Source organism: Leopardus geoffroyi, chromosome E1 (assembly GCF_018350155.1).
Source record: "Leopardus geoffroyi isolate Oge1 chromosome E1, O.geoffroyi_Oge1_pat1.0, whole genome shotgun sequence".
NCBI classification, from domain to species: domain Eukaryota; kingdom Metazoa; phylum Chordata; class Mammalia; order Carnivora; family Felidae; genus Leopardus; species Leopardus geoffroyi.
The window spans coordinates 56549050-56573787 of NC_059330.1; the positions used below are offsets into that span (position 1 = coordinate 56549050).

Here is a 24738-nt window from a genome sequence, read left to right on the forward strand (position 1 = left end):
AATTGTCTTGCTCTTGGAAAAGAGAACTCAATGGGACAGTTCAATTGGTTCCCCCCAAGTAAATTTATTTATATAAAAATATTTTTTTAATGTTTATTTTTGAGAGAGAGAGAGAGAGACAGAGCGTGGGGCGGGGGGGGGGGGGGGGGAGGAGGAGCAGAGAGAGAGGGAGACACAGAATCTGAAGCAGGCTCCAGGCTCTGAGCTGTCAGCACAGAGCCCCATGCGGGGCTTGAACCCACGAACTGTGAGATCGTGACCTGAGGGGAAGTCGGACGCCTAACTGACGGAGTCACCCAGGTGTCCCTCTCCCCCAGTAAATTTATAAGTCTAAGGCAATTCCAATTAAGCTGCCAAAACATTTTTTCTAGATCTTAAGCAGATACTAAAGTTCACATGGAAGGATAAACACGTAAGAATAGGTAGGAAAACCTGAAAAAAGACAAGTTGAGCATCCCAGACAAGGGGTCCCAAGATGCTGCCACCTGCTGCCCAGAGATGGTACTGCAACCCTTCTGAGCAAAGCAAATCCTGTCCTATTGGTATTAAATAGCTTTCGAACGCGGTGCGAGAAGTCTAAGACATCTTGCGTTTGTTTTTTGGTTTTGTTTATGTTTTTGCTTTTTGCCTTCCATGTCCTCCTTCATCAGGGCCTTTATGCGGTTTAGCATCTTTAGAATTCTTTCTGGGCTTCAGAGTCCAAATCCTAAAGACAGAGTTCAGGGGGGTAAGACGAACTGAAATGCCTTGGGCTTGGTCCAAATTCTCAACGTGGGGTTGGAGAAAATGCAGGACGGTAGGAGGATAGAGAATGAAAGGGGAGGAAACTGGGTCCTTGTTGTATCGGGCTTTTTACATACAGTAATTTTTTAAATCGTTGCGAAATGGACACCCTAAAAGTCGTGTTACAGATTAGAAAACAGTGGCCTAAGGGCATGCTGCAGGCTGTGCGTTTAAGGGTAAAATCATGACTGTCCTACAAATGTAAAATGAACACACATCAAGGATTTTATTTAACTTATCAATTGATGAAGGAACCAGTGAGAGGGAAATACTGGTTCAAAGGACAGCCCAAAGTACAGACACATACAGGCAACAAGGAATGCTAAATGAACTCGCTTGTACATATAAAATGGGTCACCATCCACAGGGGACTCATTGTGTCTTCATTGTACAAAACTTTCCGCATCTTCGTGGACAAGACTCATATTTATTACTATCAGTTGTCTACAACTCAGAGAGTTGCCAAATAGCTCAAAGACAAGGAAAGGTGCAGATCCTTCTAGAATCTGATAAGCCCCGGAAGGGTCCTCTAGACAATCTACAGTGAAATTAAGTAACGCCTTCAAGATTTCACAACTGCTAAGTACAAGATTTGGAATTCAAAACCAAATCTAGGAACATTTTTATTTATTTATTTTTTTAATCTCATTTTTTTATTATATGAAATTCATTGTCAAATTCGTTTCCATACAACACCCAGTGCTCATCCCAAAAGATGCCCTCTTCAATGTCCATCACCTACCCTCTCCTCCCTCCCACCCCCCATCAACCCTCAGTTTGTTCTCAGTTTTTAAGAGTCTCTTATGCTTCGGCTCTCTCTCCCACTCTAACCTCTTTTTTTTTTTCCTTCATTTTTATTTATTTTTGAGAGAGAGACAGAGCATGAGTGGGGGAGGTGCACAGAGGGAGACAGAATCTGAAGCAGGCTCCAGGCTCTGAGCTGTCAGCACAAAGCCCGACGTGGGGCTCGAACCCACAGAGTGTGAGATCATGACCTGAGCTGAAGTCGGACGCTCAACCGACTGAGCCACCCGGGCGCCCTGATCTCAGCGAATGTCTTGATCTCAGGGTCATGAGTTCAAGCCCCTCAATGGGCTCCTCGCCCATTGGGTGTAAAGCCTACTCAGGCAAAACACCAAAAAAAGGCCCACTCGACGTGCGTCCATAGGTTCAGGCTTCTTCCCCTGGTGTCAAGCATCTTCTGGACAGTGAAGGGTGAATTTCAGCAGGGATCTGTGGTATTGACCGGTCATCACGCCATTTCGTTCAAATTCCTTGGTCTCCAGACCGGAGTCCTCCTCCCTTTGAACGGAACCCGTAGCGATGTTCCGAGGTCTCCAAAACCTCAGTCATTTGTCATCTTGGGAGTCTCTCCTCAGTGGTCCCCGGGGGTGTCTGGAGGGGCTTGGAGCCCAGACTGAGCCCTGGGAAAATGGCGGAAGGCCTCAACACCCCCCACCCTGCCCCGTGCCCCGGAAAGGCCGAGGAGACCGCTGCTGTCCAGGCTCCAGTCACGTCTTTGGTCTGGAAGTTACGGAACGCTGGTACAGCCGGATTATACCTTCATCGTGCAGCCGCTTCCAGAGCGTTCTCTCTAACTGGAAGTCATGGTTGATGTAAAAGACTGTTTTTTTCCAGGACTTATCGTAGTAGTGATCGGAGAATTGCTCGTGGCCCTCGGTGATGAAGCCATAGGCACTCACCTACATAAAGGTCGGAGGAGAGAGAAGCCTGAAGTCGCTCTCTCTCAGGCTCGCTCTCGTGGTCTCTGCGTGTCGGGGGAGGGGGGGGCCGTATCCTGGCGCTAGCCCTAGGGCTCCGGACGCAGGCCCCTGGACGGACACTTACGGGGCCACACTCCCCCGCCCTCCCGGCCGTCGTCCGGTGCTGCGCCCGTCCAGGAACGGCCCGCAGCTGTTTCCCCAGGTGGCCCCCCTCTTGCTCCAGAATCTCACCTGGTCACAGAGCTGAAGGGCTGTGAGCAGGAGGAGGGCGCCGGTCGTGGGGCGGTAGATTCTCCAGTGCACTGTGTCCAGGGTCTTGGACCTCAGGAACCTGGGAAGTGCCCCGGCCCCGGGCTGTCAGGAGGCTGCAGGGCTGACAGGGACCCGGGCCTGTCCACACGCCTCAGCTGCCCTCACCTGTTTTTCATGTACCGCAGCGAGTCGGGGTGCAGCAGCAGATATCTGTCCCATGGCGGGTCTCCCTGGAAAGCCACCTGGGGCCTGTGCCTGTGGGCAGGAAGGGGTCATTCGGGCTCCGTTCTCTCGCCTCCTCCTGTGTGGGCCAAGTCAGGGCACCTGGCACCCCATCTCCAGGTGACAGCGGAGGCTGTCCCCACCCGCCCGACCCCCTTCAGAGCCGCTCCAGGCACAGCTCCGCGGGGGGCCGGGGGGTGGGGAAGGAGGGGGGGGGCCGGGGGTACCTGAACCAGGAAAGGCTAGTCTTCGCCAGGCTCTGATTGAGAAACATCGCCTCCAGCCACTCATAGTCTCGGGTGCCTTCCAGGAAATGCAGGTAGCGGACGTCCTGAGGACCGAGGACAGTGTGTGGTCCGAGTCCCGCCTTCAGGACCAGGGGCGGCCTGGCTCTGACTCCGGCCCGCCCCCTCGCTCTTTCCGGCTCTGTCTGGCCATCGTCCGTGTTCTCGCCCCTCGTACGAGCAGACCCTGCACCCACCAGACCCCAGACCCAGGATCACCCGGCTCCCTCTCTTGGCTCGTGCGCCCTCATTCAGACTCTGCGTGCGGCCGGGCCCGTCCCTCCTTGCTCACCTTCCCCAGAGGCACGTGCCGGAAACCCTGACCGCCCAAGGCCATAAGCGACTGGGTCAGGGAGAAGGCAGTGAAGCCGTAAAACGACGTCCGGGTGCCCACATCCTGTTCGTAGCCCTTAGTGACCGCTGCACTCAGTCTACACAGAAAGAGGCCGACGGAACCCGTGAGTGCAGGAGGGAACGCACAGAGGTGGGGGGGGGGATGCACAGAAATGGTGGGGGGCGCGGCAGCTATATGGGGAGTCTCCGGAGAGCCCAGGATTCCACCTTCCAGGTACAGGCAGAGAACGCCCGATGAGACCTCTCAGAAGAGCCCGTCTCTGTTAGGAGGGAGTCCGGGCGGGAGCCCGGGGCCGGACCGCTTACCGGAAGACGTGATCATGGCTGTCTATCTCCTGGCCCACGTGAGAGTCGTTCAAGATGCCCCCGTTGCCCACCACGGCGCACGTGATGCACTGGGAACTCCCGGCGGGGAGACCGGCCAGGAGCAGCTGTTGCTGGGGCACCGGAGGGAAGCGGGTCACGACCTTCCGCACCACTGAAACAGGGGAGGTTCACGTTCAGTCCCCGGAGGGGCCCGGAGGCAGCCCATCGTTTCTCCCGGGGCTGGCGGCCTCCAGGGGAGAGGCAGGCCAGAGGCAGAGGGCAGCCGCTGTGTGCCGTGGGCCCAGGCCCTACCCGCCCCCTCCCCCGGAAGACTCACACGAATAGTTGAGCTCCATGAACCCAAAGGGTGGCGCAAAATGCTCCAGACGGTCCCACTCGCTCTGGTTGAAGTGGCCGGAGTCCAGGAAGAGGGTGAGGTTGGCCAGAAAGAGTGGCCGCAGCCAGGGTGACTTGGAGGCCTTGACCTTCACTGAGTCGGGGCAGGTCTATATGCAGGAAGGCGGGTCAGGCGGGGACAGGCCCCCGGAAGGCCACGGCCAGGGGCGGGGCTGGGGGCAGGGGCAGAAAGTGGGCCTGAGAGGTTGGAAGGCACTGCGGCTTCCGTGGTATTCGGGATGCAGGTTTGGCCGTCCTGCTGCAGCGGGGGTAGATTCTCTGACCCGGCCCGGTGACCCTGCCCGGTGACCCTGCCCAGGCCTTCTGGGAGCTCCGGGGCAGGCCCGGGCCAGGATCTGGGCCTGCCTTCCCGTCCAGCCTCCACCACTTTTGGAAAGAAGGATGGGGAGGGCACGGGGTGGGACCAGGCAGGGCCTGGGGGCGGAGCCCGGGAGGTCAGAGAGGCGGGGTGGCCTGTCTGTCTGCAGGGGCCTTCAGAGCAGGGAGCCAGGGGGAGGACTCACCGTCTGTAGGGCCCCCACGTCAAAGCTGTATTGTTCCTCGAAATCCCACCGGGGCTCAGACTTGAAGTTGGCGGCCCGCAGACTTCGGCTTCTCTGTGTGGTGCGGGCCTGCCGAGGGGTGGAGGGTGGCTTGGCCCGGGGTGTCTCCCGGCGGGGCATCACGGCCGAGGCCACTCCTTTCATTGACCCTGCTCCCCGGGTGGTCAGCGCCTCGGCCTGGCTTTCTGGCACAGGTGTCCTTGCCGTGGTGGCCGCTTTGGCCCGAGGCTTCGAGGGCACCGTCCTGGTGGCCGTGGGCTCCCCATTCTGGTCCTGCCTTCCTTTGGTTGTCCTCGCGTCCTGACTCCTCAGTGACAGTGCCTCTGAGGCCACCCCCCCATCCCGTGCCCTCGGGGGCCGCGTGTCCAGCACGGTGTCCTTCCTCTTTGGACCCCTCGGTGGGGCCGGCCCAGTCGAGGTGGCCCCACCGGTCTCTTCTCTGATGTCCCCCTTGGCAGGGAGGGCTGTGGCCTGGGCCGGGGGCACCTGCACGCTGTTCCCTCGCGCGGACGATGATGCAGGAGCCGCTGTCCTTCCTTCCCGTGGGGGAGCCTGCCGTGCAGACTTGTGTGGCGACCCTGAAGCTCTCTCCTCGTCACCCATGTGCTGGCGCCTAGGGACGGATGTGCCCTTGGATTAAGGTCCAGGATCGTATCAACAGGTTGAAGCATAAATGGTATTTCTTTTTGTGCCTCGGGTAGACTTCAAACCGGTTTCCACGAGACATGAGTATCGCCATCTATGCCCCAAATTAACCTGTTGGCGTTGGGTCTGGAAACTTACCCGTGACCTCTAAGTAGTGGGCGGTGGTGGCTTGGAGTTTGTTATGGGAACTGGCGTCAGGAGTGCAGCTGACAAGGCTGACCTTGGACAGCGCCCTCTCTGTGCTGGCTCCGGGATGACTGTGGCTCCGCCCTGTTACTAATATCTGTAGCATGCTGTTGACCTTTTCTGTTTTTCTTTTTTTAAATTTTACTTTAAAAAAAAATTTTTTTTTAACATTTATTCATTTTTGAGACAGGGAGAGACAGAGCATGAACGGGGGAGGGGCAGAGAGAGAGGGAGACACAGAATCGGAAACAGGCTCCAGGCTCTGAGCCATCAGCCCAGAGCCCGACGCGGGGCTCGAACTCACGGACCGCGAGATCGTGACCTGGCTGAAGTCGGACGCTTAACCGACTGCGCCACCCAGGCGCCCCAATATAGCTGCCATCCTTGATCGAAAGATCGGCCTGAAATATTTACTTCAACCCCTGCCTAACAACAAGCTTGCCTGTTGGCATTGTTGGGAAAAAATCTCGGTACTCAGCAAGTGTTCACTCGTCAAGAGCCCCCATCTCACGTTAGATGCCGGACATCCCGGATGCGAGGTGTGTTTCCCAGCCACCTGCAAGGGGAACCCTAGTGAAGACACATTTGTGTGATTACGGTACAGAACATGTCTCACCCCGGGCGGGGGGCACGTGAGCTTGGTGGGCACGAGGGAAGGGTCTGTGCCTGGGCAGGAGATGATCCCAAGTGGGCAGACAGATTATTATCTGCATTGTAGGTCCGACTAAGGCGTTTGGACTTCATCGTTGGTCTTCTTGTCCAGGAGGAGCTACTGAAGAATTTCAGGGGGGAGAGCGGGGTGGGGAGGGTGCCGAAGCAAGGGGGTGGGGGCTCATAAGCTGAATTCCACTGCACGGTGCTTGGTCTAGCGGTGGGAGAAGATACATTCAGGGTGCCTGGTCTGGCTTGGGGCACTCAAGGGTTTTGACTCCAAGGGTTACGTTTACTTTCTTTTCACTCTCTTCTTTTGTGTGAGGCCGTCAAAAGTATCACTTAATTTATGCAAATTAGCGTCAGGTGTTCTGAGAAAAGCGCGGGTCCTCCGCTCAGCGCGGGTCTGTAATTGGACTTTGAGGTGGGGTCTCTGTGCTCACAGGTTTTGGGGGGCGATTCCTGGGAGCCTTGGGAGAAAGAATCATCCTGTCTGGTGACCTAGCCATCATCCTACTGGATTTCCAGGTGTCCTTAACTCCTGCTCTTTACCCTGATGTCCTGGGCCTCCCTGGCTCATCGTGGTCACTCTTGTCCCAGGCAGCTCCCTTGTGTCTGCTCTCATCCTTCTTCCAAGTCCCGCATCACAGACTCACTGAGGCCACAGAGAGAGAAGAGAGAGCATGACAGGTGCAGCCAGCCAGACCCGAGTGGGAGTTTGCCAGCATGACTGGGAGAAATCTTCACCCCCCCGGCCCTCGGTTTTCTTATCTGTAAAATGGGCTGCTGCCTTTTGCCTCTGAGAGAAGTCAGCTGTGGGCGTTGACTCACAGCCCGTGTTTAGCATCTGGCACAAAACACCTGCTCAGCCAATAAGACCCGCCCTTCTCTCCCCGACCGCGGGGCGTCATTCATTCTTGATTTGTCGTGTGCAAGTTGGGGCGGGGTCTCCTGAGTCCGGGGTCCCAATCCCCTGGTTGCAGCTTTGACTTCTGCCCGCCTCCCAACTCCACAGCCCGTAGTTTGTTCTTTTATTCAGCCACGACGTTTGAGCATCTCCTATGAACGCTGGGCTAGTTACTGGGGCCTGGGTGACGAGCTCAACCAGGTCTGGTCCTGCCCCCACGGAGCCCAGGATATATGGGGGACCACAGATCATCACAGATAAAATGCCAAGTTGTAACTCGGAGGTGTGCCGGGGAAATGGGTGATCGTGATGAGCCACGGGAGGTAGCCTGACCCAAGCTCTGTGTCCGTGACAACGTGAATGCTAAACCCCTACGTGGCATCGAATTGGGCGTGTTTTGGGTTGTAGTCGTTCAACGAGATGTCAGCTCTGCCCTAGATCGCAGGCTCCGAGGGGGCAGAAATCACTCCAAGCAGCCCTTACTGCCAAGCCCCCCCGGGGTGGTGCCGTATCACATCAGTGCTTTCGAAAGGCTTTCTTTTAAACATTTTTTTTTTAACGTTTATTTATTTTTGAGAGACAGAGCGTGAGCGGGGGAGGGGCAGAGAGAGAGGGAGACGCAGAATCCGAAGCAGGCTCCGGGCTCCGAGCTGACAGCACAGAGCCCGACATGGGGCTCGAACCCACGGACCGTGAAATCATGACCTGAGCCAAAGTCGGATGCTCAACCGACCGAGCCACCCAGGCGCCCCTTGCAAGGCTTTCTGAGCCCCCCGGGGAAATGGATTTAAACAAACGTGGGAGAGAATTTGAAATATGTACTCGCAGAAGAACATCTCATTCAACAGCTGTTCACTGTCTCCGTGCAACGTGCTTTGTGGGTCCCAGGAATACAAATTTGAACAAGGCACAGACCTCGAACCCACAGAAAACACAGTCACTGTTGTTACAGGTGGAAGACAGAGGAGACTTTGATCCCTAGACCAATAGAGGGCTGGCCCAAGGTGGTACGAGCAGTAAGGAGATTACCCATGTTAATCCTTCCTCGTGTGGGGCCTCCCTCTGCATTGTGGCCGTGTTTCCTGCTTCCTGCGCCCCAGGGAAGAATGCTTGTTCAAGTGCTCCAAGAAGGACACTCTCTGTTCTGACATTCAAACTTCTCTGGAGGCTGTTAGGGAAAGGCTGGCAGTGGGGGGTCCTTCCTCCTGGGAACACTTACACATTGTTACCTGGGCTCAGTGAACAAATGCCCCTGCCTTTGTTTTATGGCTCAGAGAAGGGACTCGAACGAGAGCTATCCCACAGCCCAGAAAGGAGAGAAAGGCCGCGAGGCAGGGCTGGGCTGTGACACGGAACAGCCTGGAAAAGATAATAGCCTTCAAGGTTTGAAGCCTTTATTCTTTTTTTGTTTTCCATTTTTAACTAAACAAAAAGGGGGGGAGGGGGGAAGGGGCGGGGAGATTTATCATAAGGAGAGAAAACATCTTGAGCCCAAGGCCAGGACATGGTTGGGGCTCTAGAAGGTTCTGGAACCTGGAATCTCTCTTTGAGGCCTGTCCCTGTTCCTACCTATCCTGTTTCCCTCAGCCTGCTTTCTTCTCTCTGCTCCTCAGCCCGCATGGAGGATGGCAGCCCCAAGTCACCTGCCCCGGGGACTCTTGACTCTCATTCTGTCTCACTTGGGTCCCTTCTCCATCCCTGGCCACAAGGTAAGTGACACGGGTCTCATGGCAAGTGGCCTCCTGGGGTCTACCCTGTGCACGGGAGGAAGACAGTCTCAAGAGAAAGAGGGGGTTATTGGCTCATGAGCTGGGCCGGCCCCCCCCAAAGTATCCATTCTGAAAGAGGACCATCCACGCGGAGTGGAAAAGCTGAGATAGTTCAGAACATACACTTGATAGACTTGGGCCACCTTTGTTTCATAGAAAGGTTTGAGGCCTTGAGATTCACTCCTTCCCTTAAAAAAAAATTTTTTTTTTTAAATGTTTATTTATTCTTGAGACAGAGACAGAGCATGAACAGGGGAGGGGCAGAGAGAGAGGGAGACACAGAATCCCAAGCAGGGTTCAGGCTCCGAGCTGTCAGCACAGAGCCTGACGCAGGGCTCGAACTCACAGACCGCAAGATCATGACCTGAGCTGAAGCTGGACGCTCAACGACTGAGCCGCCCAGGCGCCCCAATTTTATTATTTTTTTAATGTTTATTTTTGAGAGAGAGAGAGAGAGAGAGAAAGAGCACGAGTGGGGGAGGGGCAGAGAGTGAGAGGGAGACACAGAATCCCAAGCAGGCTGCAGGCTCCAGGCTCCGAGCTGTCAGCACAGAGCCCGACACGGGGCTCGAACTCAGAGCCGTGAGATCATGACCTGAGCCGAAGTCAGATGCTTAACCGACTGAGCCACCCAGGCACCCCTTCTCCCCTTTAATGTCACAACTGAGCTGAAGCCCCAGGCTCGGGGCACAGGCGAAGGCCTAGGTGTTAACTCTCATGGCAAACAGCTCTCGTCACTCAGCCTTGAACCTCGGATTCACCTCCACCCGCATTTCCCACGCCCAAACCGCAAGAGGCGTCTAGAAGTTTCCCTTCCAAGCTGCGAGCACCTTCGCGTGGCTGTGATCGGGGAGCTGGTGTGGCAGGGTGGTTTTCCACCCTAGACGCGGTGGGCGTGCAGCCCAGACAGCTGGCCCTCTGCCTCGTGGTCACGCCAGCCCCTAAAGAGGGGGCACCAGGCACTCCTTCCTGCAGCCCCTTCCAGAAGCGGGAGCCCCAGGGCCCCGTGCAGGGCTGTCTGCCTGCGACGCTGGCAGATTACTGATGACTCTTTTAAGTTTTACACGGAGTTGCAGCAGTGACCCAGGTACTGACAAAATTATGTAATTAAGTTCCATTTCAATTCCCTATAATTAAACACAACTATGATTGCTAGGAATGTGGGTGTTTTACGTAGGCATTTCCTTCTGTTCCTGCCTGGTATTTACTGAATGCTCAAATTCCTTCCGGCCATATGGTGAATGCCCTGCATTCGTCTTGTCCAGATCCTATGTGATCCTGAATGTAAACACCATGGGCAAGGCCAGGGCAGGGGGAGGGGCGGGGGGGTAGTGAAGGAGGGGACCCTGTTTTCTGTTAAGGGTTCCGGGGGACAGGCAAGTCATTTACGGATCGCATCCAAGCAAAAAGCAATTCCATATCCAATTCTGATCTACCGGGGAGGTAAAAACGTAAAATGTTATACTTTAAAAATAGATTTATCAGCGGGGCTCACATAGCTCTAGTCAATACGTGAAACGGATACGGAAGAATAATGGTCTGACATCTTCTTCCCTCCAAATTCTGAACTACGCAACACTCAGGGGGACCTGGAAGCAAAGAGGTTCAAGGTTTCTTTGTCCTTGGCGCCATGAAACAACGGTTGGCAAGTGTGCAATAGCACAGTGGATCCTTGCATGGTGTGTGGGTTGGGGGGGGGGGCGCCAGCCCGCACACAGTCGAAAATCTGCGTGTAACTTTTGACTCCCCCCGGACTCAACTCCTAATAGTCTGCTGGTGACTGGAATCCTTATCAAGAGCATGCACAAGTCAATCAACACATGTTTTGTGTGCTACATGTATTGCATACGCGTTCCTACAATCAAGTCAGCCAGAGAAGAGAGAACATCTTTCAGAAAATCCTAAGGAAAATGGGGGGCGCCTGGGTGGCTCAGTCGGTTAAGCGTCCGACTTTGGCTCAGGTCATGGTCTCACGGTTCATGAGTTCGAGCCCCGCATCGGGCTCTGTGCTGACAGCTCGGAGCCTGCTTGGGATTCTCTCTCTCCCTTTCTTTCTCTCTCTGCCCCTCCCTCACTCGTGTATGCTCGCTTCCTCTCTCTCAAAAATAAATAAACTTTAAGAAATTAAAAAAAAAAAAAAAGATTCTTTTATCCAGGAAAAGAAAACAGCTCAAAACACCTCCTTGATGAGCTAGCAATTGCGCATCTAGGTATTCATCCGAAGCAAATGAAAATGCTAGTCTGAGCGGCGCCTGGGTGGCTCAGTTGCTTAAGGGGCCGACTTTGGCTCAGGTCATGATCTCAGGGTTCGTGAGTTCAAGCCCTGCATTGGGCTCTGTGCAGACAGCTCAGAGCCTGGAGCCTGCTTCGGATTCTGGGATTCTGTGTCTCCCTCTCTCTGCCCCTCCCCACTTGTGCTCTGTCTCTCTCTCTCTCTCTCTCTCAAAAATAAATAAACATTAAAAAAATTAAAAAAAAAAAGAAGAGAAAATGCTAGTCTGAGAAGACACACACACCCCTATGTTCATGGCAATATTACTCGCAACAGCGGAAATACGGAAGCGACCCAAGTGTCCATCGGTAGATGAATGGATAAAGACGCGGCCAATGTGTACATAATGGAGTTGCTCAGCCATTAAAAAGAATGAGATCTAGGGGCGCCTGGGTGGCGCAGTCGGTTAAGCGTCCGACTTCAGCCAGGTCACGATCTCGCGGTCCGTGAGTTCGAGCCCCGCGTCGGGCTCTGGGCTGATGGCTCAGAGCCTGGAGCCTGTTTCCGATGCTGTGTCTCCCTCTCTCTCTGCCCCTCTCCCGTTCATGCTCTGTCTCTCTCTGTCCCAAAAATAAATAAACGTTGAAAAAAAAATTAAAAAAAAAAAAAAAAAGAATGAGATCTTGCCATTTGCAGCAACGTGGATGGACCTGGGGGGGGGGGGGGGGGCGGGGTATTACACTAAGTGAAATGAGCCAGACAAGGATCTTCCAGTAATAAATAAGACACGGGGGTGTGAAGTCCAAGCATCGGGAATATATGATAATATCATAACAACTTGGTAAGGTGACGAGGGGTAACTAGCCTTATTGTGAGCATTTCCTAATGTCTGTGAATATGGAATCATTATGTTGTACACCTGAAACTGATATACAATTTCGTCTATCAGTTATTCTTTAATAACCTCCCCCCCAAGCCAAAACCCTTTGATTTCCCTAAATAATTCTGGGCTGTGCCATTCAGCGGAGCAGACGCTGAAGAGGCTGCAGGCTAGGTGTGCCTGCCTCGTGATAAGTGGCTGGCCACACACATGCCTCTAATCACGTCCTCACGACCCGGACCCCCTTCCCCGGAATCCCCACCATCAGCTTCTTTGCTCACTCGTTTTGTCTTGAGCCTCTTCAGGGTCACGCATCTGGTTCCCCCAGCTGGGTTTTCATGATGCCTGCCTCTCCTTGGAAAGGGGAACCAACTGTAGGGTCGCCACAGTGTCTTTCCTCACCCCCTGCTGAGGACCCTCTGTGATGGGCGGCTCTCCCCTCCAGTGCCTGATGTGTATTAAGCGTTCAGGGGGACAGGCAAATCATTCAGGGATCGCATCCAAGCAAAAAGCAAATCCAACATCAAGTTCTAATCTATTGGGGGGGGTGGTTAAAAATATAAAATGTCGCACTTTTGGGGCGCCTGGGTGGCTCAGTCGGTTGAGCGTCGGGGTTCGGCTCAGGTCATGATCTCACGGTTTGTGAGTTGGAGCCCCTGCGTCGGGCTCTGTGCTGCCAGCTCAGATTCTGGGTCTCCCTCTCTCTCTGCCCCTCCCCTGCTCACACTCTGTCTTTCTTTCCTTCAAAAATAAATAAATATTCTTTAAAAATGTAAAGTAATTCAGTAACAGTAGGGCGCCTGGGTGGCTCCGTAGGTTAAGTGTCTGACTTCAGCTCAGGTCTTGATCTCCAGGTCCGTGAGTTCGAGTCCCGCGTCGGGCTCTGTGCTGACAGCTCAGAGCCTGGAATCTGCTTCAGATTCTGGGTCTCTCTCTCTCTCTCTCTCTCTGCCCCCCCCCACCCCCCTCTCTCTGTCAAAAATAAACATTAAAAAGAAAAAAAAAAAACTTAATCATAGCCCAGCCTGGAGCCTCCCCAACTCCCTTGGTGCCGGCCGACATAACTCTTTAGGGGCTCCGGTCTTCTCTGAGATGAAAACTGATCATTCTGCTTCCCCCTCCCCCAAACTTGGCAGTTTATTTCCCCCAGGAAATCCTGACACTTTCTTGCATGATTTACATTTTAGAACTTCACTTTGAATCTTTAGACGCATCCACAAGTTGCTTCAGTCGCTAAAATCTCTACTTTGCCTTAATTCTCTTTGTAGGCTCGAGAGAAAACACCCAGAAATCCGAATTCTGTTGTTATTCTAAGTGTTCTCTTTTCAAATCAAAGCCAATTCTCTTATTTGTGTGGTTTCCGGCCAATTAAATCCTAATGGGGAACAACAGAAAGCGGGAGAAGAGGAAACACATCTAAGCCACTGCTCCTAACGCTTCAGTAGCGGGATCCAATTTCCAAAGCTCTCCCCCAGCAGGGGAGCCCTGAGCCTTCTCTGGGATCCCATTCACCTCACTGAACTCACTGTGGCCCAGGGTGGGTGGGAGGCTGGTTTGAATGTTGGACGATTTCCCTCCCTGGGATCCACAAATACAGACACAAGCCTACAGCTCTCCCCAGACCCAGAGGCGTGAGTCTTGAGATTAGTTAAGGAGAGCAGGGAAGACCTTGAACGGGGAGGGTGGTGGGTGTGACCGAGGTCATTGCTGTGAGCGATTCTGTGTCTCCCTCTCTCTCTGCCCCTCCCCCGTTCATGCTCTGTCTCCCTCTGTCCCAAAAATAAATATACGTTGAAAAAAAAAAAAATTAAAAAAAAAAAAAAAGAATCACAGATACGAGATGAGACCCTGTGGCCCGGTGGCTGGGAAACGATCCTTGTGAACCAAGACTGTTTAAAGCAGAGTCTATGTTTATCACCTGTATGTGGTACCTAGCTTACCTCTCTTGGGGATAATCACAGAAAACTAACTTCCCGGCACTGGGCAAGAGGACAGCGGAGCTCACCGCGGTGGAAAGTCACCTGCTTGAGTTCCAGCCCGGCCACCAAGTGACCAGCTGTGGGATCTCGGGCAAGGTGCAGCACCCTTAGAGCCCCTGTTTCCTCATCCATTAAATGGGACTCTGTTTTCTTTTTTAAGAACTCCAAACTTACCTTTATTATGATACTTAGGGAAATATGTCATTAATGTTGAATGGCTACCGATGAGGCACTTACATTTTACTAAGATCTCATTTAAACTACCTCAAATCAAATAGGTTTATCTCTCATTTTGCACATTATTGATAAAATGTATTGGCCTCTTTTGGTGTTGTTTTATTTAAAAAATTTTTTTAACGTTTATTTATTATTGAGAGAGAGAGAGAGAGAGAGAGAGAGCATGAGCAGGGGAGGGGCAGGGAGAGAGGAAGACACAGAATCCGAAGCAGGCTCCAGGCTCTGAGCTGTCAGCACAGACCCTGATGCCGGGCTCGAACCCACGAATTGCGGGATCATGCCCTGAGCTGAAGTCAGACGCCTAACCAACTGAGACACCCAGGTGCCCCAGTAAGAACTAGAAAGTAGAGGACACCCTGAAAGACCTTAGAGGGAGGAGAAGATTTGGTGAAATAGATCAAATGTCTCGGAGAAGGACTTGTCTGTTTCCTCCCACCATCGCCCCCTCCCTAGAAAGTTTAGTCTGGGTGAAGAGGACAGAGAGGAGAGAGGGGCTCTGGGTCCCAAGTTCGGAGGGCTCCTGAGCCCCACTTGTCGTGTTCCTAGGGTCTAAGAAGACCCCTGACAGACAATGGCTGCACACTGAACCCAGGAAGACAGAACCGTAATTCCGACAACAGGAAATTCTCACACCTAAGCCAGGTGGACATGAAAAGGCCAAGAGGCAGGGACGACGGTTGTCTCCACGGCCACACGAGGGCTAAGAATCAGCCACCCCTCCCCGGGCGCTGGCATGGCGTGGCCATCCGGGAGCCCTTGACATCATCCTGGGGAGGCGGCAGAGGAGGGAGGACGGTCCCGACATGAAGTTTCCCTGCAGCTCCATGAATAGGGGTCCAGGATCGGAAACCAGGAAGTCATAGAAAAGAAAGTCCTGTGTCTTAGACCAAAATAAGACAAAAAAGAGAATCCACAGAATTGTTGAAGACAAATTCATTCCAGACCAGGAAAACCAAGCAGGTAGAGACATGGTCTTAGCTGGTATCTACCTATCCAGGGGCACAATGGAGACTGGGACCAAATGAAGAAGATACGAGAAGTAGTCCAATAACCCAGGTTTGAAATCATACCATTGTGTCCCAGTCCTTCCTCTCCACTGCCTCCCCATCCTGTTTGTTGCCAGATCCAACCGATCTGAGTTATTCAGGCCTTTCTTCCGAACGCCGTCCGCCCAGGGCTCTTGGGCCCTAAACCATTGCAACAGCCTCTAACCTAGCCCCCCACGGAGACCACCTTCCCCCCACCGTCTGCCGTGCAATCTACTGACCGAGGGATATGCACAATGCACAAATGTATTCAAGTTCCTCTGTTCCTGTAAAGCTTTTCCTAGCCGTGGAATCTAACTGTTGGTCCCTCAAGGGCCACGCATTCGCTCTTTCAGCAACAAGCGTTTAAAAACCACCTCGCAGGGGCGCCTGGGTGGCTCAGTCGGTTAAGCGTCCGGCTCTTGACTTCCGTTCAGGTCACGAGCGCCCTATTGGTGGGATCGAACCCCGCGTCAGGCTTCTTCGCTGAGAGCCGGGATCCTGCTGCGCATTCTCTCTCCCCCCCTCTCTGCCCCTCCCCTGCTTGTGTTTCCCCCCCCCCCCCCCAAAATAAATGAATTAACTTTAGAAACAAAAAATGAAAAAACACTGCCGAGGGACGGGGGTGGGGCTTGTGACACCAGCCTGGGTCGTGGCTTGGAGCACAGACTCCGGAGCCAGCTGGCCTGAACTTAAGTGACAAGGGTGACCTTGGTTGGGAAAGTTGCCTAACCGCTCTTATCTGTAAAAGAGGGGTGTTGCTGATAATAATATCTACCCAAAAGCCTTGATATGTGGTCAGTAATCATGGGTTCTGGAGACCAGTGCCTGGCATGCAGAGCCCCTATCAGCCTTGCTCCCATTAGTCATCAGTCCCTCGAGGAACACGCCCCGCCCCCCCACCGGTGGCCCTGCTTCTGCACCATTCCTTCTGCTGCCTCTTGGTGCGCCGTGTCCCCCGTGCTGCCATGTCGCCCAGCCTGCCAGCGCTCTGCAAATGCCACCAGGATGTTGTCCTGCCCCTGCCCCCGGATGTAATTACTCTTAGTTTCTTCCCATAGCGCTCGTCACCTTGGACTTAAATCGGGGGGTGGGGGGGGGGGTGGGGTATTTACCACTATTAATAATGTCACCCTCCCTCTCTTGCTTCTTGTGTGGCTCTCCCCTCCATCGGACTTTTGAGTCTCCTGAGAGTGAATGCATTCCGGGTAGTGGAGCCCAAATCCCGTGTTCACGTCTCTGTCTTGCTCCTTCCTGGCTGGGTGGGATGAGGCTTAACGTTTTGGAGTCTCATCTCCCTCATTTGTGTAAAAGAATAAAAACGCTGATCTTGGGCGACGATTGCGAAGATTGGAAATCACCCCCAGAAAAAAAAAAAAAAAAAAAGGGAAATAACCCCCAGAAAGCTCCTGAGCATAGGTGCAAGTCTGGGGAAATCTCCAGCTCTGAGATGATATTGAGGTGTCATTAACATGCAGACTTGGGAACAGGGACCTTCAGAAACCGCTGATCCTATACTTGGGTTGGCATTCTACGACTCCCTTTTATGTCTGATGTTACTGTCACCCTTTGCCCAGGCAGCACTGTGGGGCGAGGTGGGCCACCCCCACCCCCACCCCGTCTCTAACTGCACACGTGCCTCCCCTCCCCCCACTCTTCTTCAAAGTGTCTCCTGATTTTCCCCTTCTTCCTACCCCACCCCTCCCAGATCTTCTGCACCTTACGTTTCACTGCCTAAATCTGCCAGGGAGGGGCATTTGTCAGCCCCGGTCCTTCCCTTCACCGCAGGATAATCGGCTGTCGAAGTCCCTCCCTTGGTTCCTGCCCTGGGTCAGGCCAAAGCTGTGACTCACACCTCCCTTCCCATCTATCCTGTTCCCTCCTGGCAGACCAATCGTTGCACAATCCTGCTTTGCTGAGGTCGCCTCCCTGCATGAAAGCCTCTTGCATCAACCTTCGGCTCCACCCTCCTGAAATGCCCTCCCTGGGCTCCCCAGAGCAAGCCCCTCATTCCTGCAAGGCGGATTTGCCCGAGGCTCAGCCGAGAGGACACTTCCGCGGGTCGGCCTCCTTGTTTATGCTATCCTCCCCACCAGCCTTTTCCAAGCCCTCCCTGCCTCCGCGGTCCTTCTTCTCAACGAAGCTTTCAACAGACACACAACCTTTCCTCCAGGGACTTCTGGCTCAGGGCGCTCAGTCTCTGCTCTGCGGGTTGATTGGCAGCGTAGTAAGGAGAGACTTTCACTGAGAAGTCTCAGTGTGTGGCCCTTTCCCTATCTCTGATGCCTAGGGCAGATTTACTCACTTCACAGTCACCTTTGATGATTCAAACTCCATCCACACACAAGACAAAACAAAATAATTACAGAAAAGATTTAAAAAAACAAAGCAAAACACCTAAACCCCAAATTCAGTCTCATCCATTTAGAATTCCAGGTGTCCTGCCTCCCCCGCCCCCCGCCTCCCCCCCAGAGATCCAGGCTTGGCAGGGGTGAGGCTGGAGGGGTGGGGGAGGTGGGGGCAGCTAGAGTCCCTGGTCAGGCACAGAGTAGACCTTTCCTTCCTTCTGAAGGCCTAGCTCTCCTGTATTATTACTCAAGTCTGGGAAGAGTGGGGAGCATTTGGTGTCCCCGCTCGCACTGAGGTTCCAGTGGCTTCTGTCTGCTGATGTGGTGCTCTCGGTAAGGTCAGTAAGTGTGGCTTCCCTGGGGCAGCGCTCTCCTTTGCATTGAGGATCCCCTCGTGAATGCCCCCAACAGTATTCGGGGTCCCCAAACGCTTCTCTGGAGTGGATGTCCCTTTACTTGGCCCCAGCGGGTAACTGGGGGGTTCTGGGGCCGTGATCCCTCCTGGCACCACAGGAGTGCTGACCTGCCGTCCACAGCCTCCTGGGCTCTGAAGGCCCAGGCCAGAGCCTTCTTCCCACGTACATTACACCATGGACAATTCCCACCACCTTCCGCCTTCAGAAATCTCTAGACCAGAAACAGGCACCAGTCTGCTTATATCTCCCCCTAACTCCAGGACATGTGACATCGGCTGGGGAAGGAGACCAGGCATCCGGGTCACTATGAGTGACTCCTGCAGCCCACTCCTACCCCAACGTGTCTCTCCAGGGACACTGTAATCCTCTGACCTTGTCTCCTTCCCTGGGCTTCTTTTATTTTGTACAAACTTTCTTTAATGTTTACTTATTTATGAGAGAGAGAGAGAGAGAGAGAGCACAAGCCAGGGGAGGGGCAGAGAGAGAGGGAGACACAGAATCCAAAGCAGGCTCCAGGCCCTGGACTGTCAGCACAGAGCCAGACGTGGGGCTCGAACCAACGAACCGTGAGATCATGGACTGAGCCAAAGTCGGATGTTGAACCAGCTGAGCCACCCAGGCGCCCCTCCCTCCCCGGTCTTCTTGTTTAAGCCAGATTGCGTTGGGTTTTTGTCACTTGTGGTCAAAAGAGTTCGGCCTATGCAAACCCAGATTCACACCGTGCACAAAAATAGGCTTCAGGTAGGTTAACGATTTAAGCTTCAAGAAAAAAAGTACAAAAATATTAGTAGACAATATAGAAGGCAACGGGAAGGGGAGGAACAATAAGATAAAAACGGAGGGAGGCAAACCATAAGAGACTCTTAAATACAGAGAACAAACTGGGGGTTGCTGGAGGGGAGGTGGGGGGGGATGGGCTAAATGGGCGATGGGCATTAAGGAGGGCACTCACTGGGATGAGCACTTGGAAGTGATGAACCACTGGGTTCTACTCCTGAACCTAAGTCTACACTGTGTGTTCACTAATGTATATGTATTCACTAATGTATATATATTCACTAATGTATATATATGTATACATCTATCTATCTATCTATCTATATATATATGGCAATTTATAAAATTTTGGGGTGGGACAGACTTTCCCCCAAATTGCACAAAGTCCAGTGGCCATAAAGGAAATGATAAATAGATTTCACCTACATGAGAAGGAGTTGTGTCACGTGAGATAGCATAAACAAGGCAATAAAAACAAACATCAGCCTGAAGAAAACATTTCAAGTATTGTTACATCTACGATAGAAAAGGGTTAATATCCCTAATACACAAAAAACTCCTATCGTTGAATAAAAGAGAAATAATTTCGCTTCCTTTTCTGGGGGGTGGGGAAGCAAGAGATATGACCCAGTCATTCCCTAGAAAAAGACAAGCGGCGGTGACAGCTGGCTGACTTAGTTAGAAAAAATGCAAATGGTCAGCACACATCAGAGGATCCTCAAATTCACGGTGGCCTGAGAAGTGCAAAGTCAAAAGAGAAACATATTTTCACCTCTCAGTTTCTAGAAACTTCAAAAGCATTAGTGATCTAGTGTGGTGACTGAGGAGAGAGTCAACATTCACACCTGTTAACAGTAGCCTTTTCAGAGTTGATGTGATGGCGTCTGATGGGACTAGATTTGTATGTAAGGATGAACTTGGGGGCCAGAATTAAGCCAAGGGAGAGGTTCTTTTCTTTCCTTTTCTTTTCTTTTTTCTTTTCTTTTCATTTTTTTGGGGGGAGAGGTCATTTTCTGACAAACTCCACGGGGAGCGTGTGATTTTGAAGTGCATGGAATCGGGGCGCCTGGGTGGCTCAGTCGGTTAAGCGGCCGACTTCGGCTCGGGTCATGATCTCGCGGTCCGTGAGTTCGAGCCCTGCGTCGGGCTCTGTGCTGACTGCTCAGAGCCTGGAGCCTGTTTCGGATTCTGTGTCTCCCTCTCTCTGACCCTCCCCCGTTCAAGCTCTGTCTCTCTCTGTCTCAAAAATAAATTAAAAAAACGTTAAAAAAAAATAAAATTTGAAGTGCATGGAATCCACGGGGTAAATCTTGTGCTTTAGGACACAGCGAATGGCATGTAAGAACTCACCCCAGAGCTGCTATTATCATTCACGGGCCCAGAGGGGGAAGGCATTTTCTGTCTATACCCTCCGGAGACCCAGACTCCTCGTTCGCAGACTCCTGCCCACATTTCCCCTCTACCAGCCCCAAGGCATCCGGACCCCTTGGTTTTCCCACCCCTGACACCTGCTTGTCCCCCAGAGGCCCCCTGGGATCTTTCTTGCCAGTGTTTCTTGACAACATCCCTGACCCCCGCCTACCCCCGTGTGGGTGGAGCAGGTTCCCCAGGCTTCCCTGGACGAGAGGCTTTCAAGTTTCCTCTAATAAATTCTGAGGCATTGGGAAAGGGGCCAGAACCTTACCTGAAAGGTTTCGTATTGGGTTCCTTAACGAAGGAGGGCAGGACAAAGAATAAGGAGATCAACACGGCCAAAAGCAAGAGCCATCGGACAGCTTGGTCCAGACGACTGGGTCTCCGCAGGCAGGTCCTCATGGTGGTGGCTCGGGTGCTGCGAGAAAGTTCTGCATATCCTGGAGCTTTGATGTGGACCGCAGGTAGTTTAAGGGCTTAGGACTCCTGGCCAGGGAGTGCACGCCGTTTGCCTTGACGGTGAACCACTGTGATAGGCACGGAGTCTATCAGTGTCTGCGAGCGAAAGGAGGAGCTGCCTTCCCTGCTTTGTGGAGGCTTCTAAGCTGGCGTGGCTCGAAGGAAGAGAAACTCCTTTTGTTCAAACAAGTTTGCTTTCCTTTTCTTTGTCTCTGAAGCCAATTTCTGCATGTAGAACTTTATGAGAAACATGCACACGTCACAGGGAACCTCGCTTTTATCAGGTTCCAAACCCTTGGGGACCCTGGACAAGTGCAGACGCTGGGAGAGCCTTGAACGGCCCCCAAGTTCAACATGACCTTTATAAGGAAGGTACAGGGAATCTGGTTGGCTTTAAGACCTCCTAGCAGTCTCTCCTAAAAGAACGTTGTGCAGCTGTAGACCAGAGCTGCGAGAACATCTCATTTGCAAACTGCTCAGGGTCGTAGCTCTCAGTCCCGGGTGTGCATTAGAATCACTTGGGAGCTTTGCTACATCCAATGCCCAGACTGCAGCCCCCACCAACGAAGCCGGAACCCCCAGGGGTGGCTCTTCTCCCAGGCAGGGGTATTTTTTTGAGTTCCCCCAGGTGATCCCGACACGCGGCCAAGTCGAGAACCGCTGATTTACCGTCAGTCGGCTCAACCTTCCCGGCTCCTCATCCGGAGTCATGGCCATGACGGCAACGAGTGGCGTGGGTACAGGCGAGAGCTCTGAGCCAGGCACTCTGAACGGTGCGCATGTGGGACCGCCCTCACAGACACCCGAGCCGCTAGGCGTTGTTATCAACCCCCTTTTGCGGTTGGGGACATCGCCTTTGAGGGCAGGCGGCTTGCCCCAGATCACGGAGGGAGCCCTCAGCTCTCAGGGACCCATCCGACTGACTTACAGAGTGCATCCTTATCTGCCGAGTAACGACACCTCTGAGAAATCATTAACTCTGTTTTGATAGGAAGAACAAAAGGCGTGAGGCCTAGGGGAAATGTGTAGCTCAGAGAAGTGATACCAAGACCCGGTGTAGAAGACTTAGAAAATTCAGAGACGCAGCCCTTGGTCAAGTACGGTGGGTTAGTACTTTTCAAACTCTCGCTTACAGGATGTTGGATCACACAGGGGTTATCCAGCAGCCGAAATGGCTCGCGATCCTAAGCTCTGAAGGTCGCGGGACCCGGGTTCATGGCTCACACACGGCAGGGTGCCTTCGGAGGAATCGCACAGCCTCCCATCCTGTACCCAACGTCCTTGGCCTTCGCCCAGGGCACGCACCAATAAATGTTTAAACCACCTTCCCCAGGCAGGATGAAAAGAGTAAGAACATGCTTCTGAGTGGCTGCCAGGAATAGAGACGCAGGATGGGCTTCCTCTGCCCCTTGCCATACGCCGGGACGCATGGCACTGTTCCAGGGGAGGGGCTGGGAACGAGGAGACAAGTGCCTCTCAGTGCTGATTCAGTCTCTCTCTCTCTCTCTCTCTCTCTCTCTCTGAACACACCTCACCTGCAAACGACCCTATACACTGATTCTATAAACATTGTCTGCATAGACCTGGGTTAAGTTCTTTTTTTTTTTATTTTTTTTTTAAACGTTTATTTATTTTTGGGACAGAGAGAGACAGAGCATGAACGGGGGAGGGGCAGAGAGAGAGGGAGACACAGAATCGGAAACAGGCTCCAGGCTCTGAGCCATCAGCCCAGAGCCCGACGCAGGGCTCGAACTCACGGACCGCGAGATCGTGACCTGGCTGAAGTCGGACGCTTAACCGACTGCGCCACCCAGGCGCCCCGACCCGGGTTAAGTTCTAACTCTCCTCCTTAACCGACCCTTCATTGACCAGAGTTCGCCCGTGAACTTGGCACGAGCAATCGCCCGACGCCCTGGTGCCTGTGCGCCATGCTAGGCAAACGGACCGCGCGTGGGGAAGGCGCTGGCTTACCCTTGGCACTGGTCTGATTGCGACGAAGCATCTCTAGCATCTCGCCCCCTGCTCTTGGAGAAGGTTCTGGCTGCCAGTGTTTTCTCTCTGCCTCCCACAGCGCGGAGAGATCTAAGTGGGCTCCTGGGCGCGCTGAGGGGGTGGGGGGTGGGGTGGCAGACAATCCAGACTTCTGGCTTCTTGGTTCTCGGGTTCCAGACCACGTCGCCGCCGGGCACAGAGTGAGATCCAGAGAAACACGCGTTCTAGTGGAAACAGACTTTCCGAATGGGTTTCCGGCCATCACCACGGTTTCGCATTAGGTAAGGTGGACAAACTTCCCTCTCCTTTTAAAAGCCTCTGACTTTAGAGTTTATACGTCAGCGGACAGGATGCACGAGATCTTCCGTGCAGATAAAGTTGGTAAAAGATCATTCTCGGTAAAAGGGAAGATGGCGACGCTCCCGCGGATATGAAACGCGAACATGTGTTAAAGGTTTTATTCCACTCGTAAGCAAACCGAGCAGATGTAATATTGATCTCCAAGAAGTGCAGGGGCACCTGGGTGGCTCAGTCGGTCGGGCGACCAACTCTTGATTTTGGCTCGGGTCGTGATCTCACAGTCGGTGAGTTCGAGCCGCCCCCATGTCGGGCTCTGCGCCGGTCGCTCGGAGCCTGCTTGGGATCTTCCCTGTGTCTCTTTTTCTCTGTCCGTCCCCCTCCGTTTGTACTCTCTCTGTCTCTCTCAAAATAAATCAGCTTAAATAAAAATAAGCAAATACATAAAAGAGAAGCGCAGAGGCACAAATTAAAACAGAGTAAGGATGGGGGCGCCTGGGTGGCGCAGTCGGTTAAGCGTCCGACTTCAGCCAGCTCACGATCTCGCGGTCCGTGAGTTCGAGCCCCGCGTCGGGCTCTGGGCTGATGGCTCAGAGCCTGGAGCCTGTTTCCGATTCTGTGTCTCCCTCTCTCTCTGCCCCTCCCCCGTTCATGCTCTGTCTCTCTCTGTCCCCAAAATAAATAAACGTTGAAAAAAAAAATTAAAAAAAAAAAAAAAAAAAAGAACTGTTGACCTCAACCTTTGGATCCTCTCTGCTGGAAGAGACTCTTCTTGATGACTTAGAGGAATGCTGGGTTAAATGGAAAGAGGTCAGCTTCTTAGGGGCGGTGGGAAGCGGCATTCAATGCCCCAGTATATGTCCTGCCTTCTCTAATTCTAATTTCTGTCCCAGGCCCACTCCAAACTTTTTTTTTTAAACAGTCCGATTGAGATATAATTTATAGATAGTGTCTAGTTCATCCACTTAAGTGTACAATTCAATGGGTTTTAGTATATATATATATGTTTTTTAAATTTTTTATGTTTCATGTATATTTGAGAGAGAGAGAGAGAGAGACAGTGAGTGAGCAGGGGAGGGGCAGAGAGAGACAGACACAGAATCTGAAGCAGGCTCCAGGCTCCAAGCTGTCCGTACAGAGTCCGACGTGGGGCGCGAACCCAGGAACCGTGAGATCATGACCCGAGCCGAAGTCGGACGCTTCACCGACTGAGCCACCCAGGTGCCCCCCAAAAATAGAGTTTTAAGTCCTGAGCCTTTGTTGTCTGATGAAGGAGTTGATGATTGAGGGTGCCCTGGGCAAGCATTCACTCTTGCGCTTAGATAGCCTCTCTTCCAGACACAATGTCCTACCTCCCGGGCGGTCACGGTCAGCGGTGTGCTCGTCTTGGAACACGGTCTGGATCAGGCAGCCTGTGGGGAGCCATCTGGGCTACGGCGGTATTTGTGGAGGCGGCTACAAAGGCCAGGTGGACCCTGATGGACCTCCGCGACGTTTCTTTAGTCTCCGGGTGCAGGGACAGTATTTCCTGTTCTCCAGAGACTCACTATCAAAGAAGAATCTTCCTTCATTTCCTAAGATCATGGCCTACCCTTCCTTGGCACATGGGAGAGCGTCTAGCCTTCCCACATTCTCTCCTCGTGGAGAAATTCATCTGGTGG

At 53.0% G+C, this 24738-nt stretch overlaps 1 protein-coding gene across 4 annotated transcripts; it reads right to left on the reverse strand.

Moving 5' to 3' along the window:
- Nucleotides 1-1771: 1771 nt before the first annotated feature.
- ST6GALNAC1 (ST6 N-acetylgalactosaminide alpha-2,6-sialyltransferase 1) lies at nucleotides 1772-22890 on the reverse strand. 4 transcript variants are annotated; one of them, XM_045489723.1, is made up of 11 exons: nucleotides 22613-22890; nucleotides 21937-22371; nucleotides 20601-21013; nucleotides 4846-5497; nucleotides 4263-4431; nucleotides 3926-4097; nucleotides 3558-3696; nucleotides 3209-3312; nucleotides 2925-3014; nucleotides 2739-2838; nucleotides 1772-2486 (listed from the first exon to the last, which is right to left on the reverse strand). In XM_045489723.1, exons 3-11 carry the CDS (start codon nucleotides 20729-20731, stop codon nucleotides 2295-2297), a joined length of 1749 nt encoding a protein of 582 aa, XP_045345679.1. In that variant the 5' UTR covers nucleotides 20732-21013; nucleotides 21937-22371; nucleotides 22613-22890; the 3' UTR covers nucleotides 1772-2294. The 4 variants fall into 4 exon arrangements, with proteins under 4 accessions (XP_045345679.1, XP_045345683.1, XP_045345682.1 ...); XM_045489727.1 differs by lacking the exon at nucleotides 21937-22371 and having other exon boundaries at nucleotides 22760-22890; XM_045489726.1 differs by lacking the exon at nucleotides 21937-22371 and having other exon boundaries at nucleotides 20601-21025; nucleotides 22760-22890.
- Between the last annotated feature and the right edge of the window lie 1848 nt (nucleotides 22891-24738).

Excerpts from the sequence above, each read along its gene's own strand:
- ST6GALNAC1 (XM_045489727.1), bottom strand. The coding sequence starts at position 20,731 with ATGAGGACCTGCCTGCGGAGACCCAGTCGTCTGGACCAAGCTGTCCGA. Across the intron at positions 3,015-3,208 it reads ACTAGCCTTTCCTGGTTCAG|GCACAGGCCCCAGGTGGCTT; the intron begins GTACCCCCGGCC and ends TCCTGCCCACAG. Across the intron at positions 2,487-2,738 it reads CCCTTCAGCTCTGTGACCAG|GTGAGTGCCTATGGCTTCAT; the intron begins GTGAGATTCTGG and ends ACCTTTATGTAG.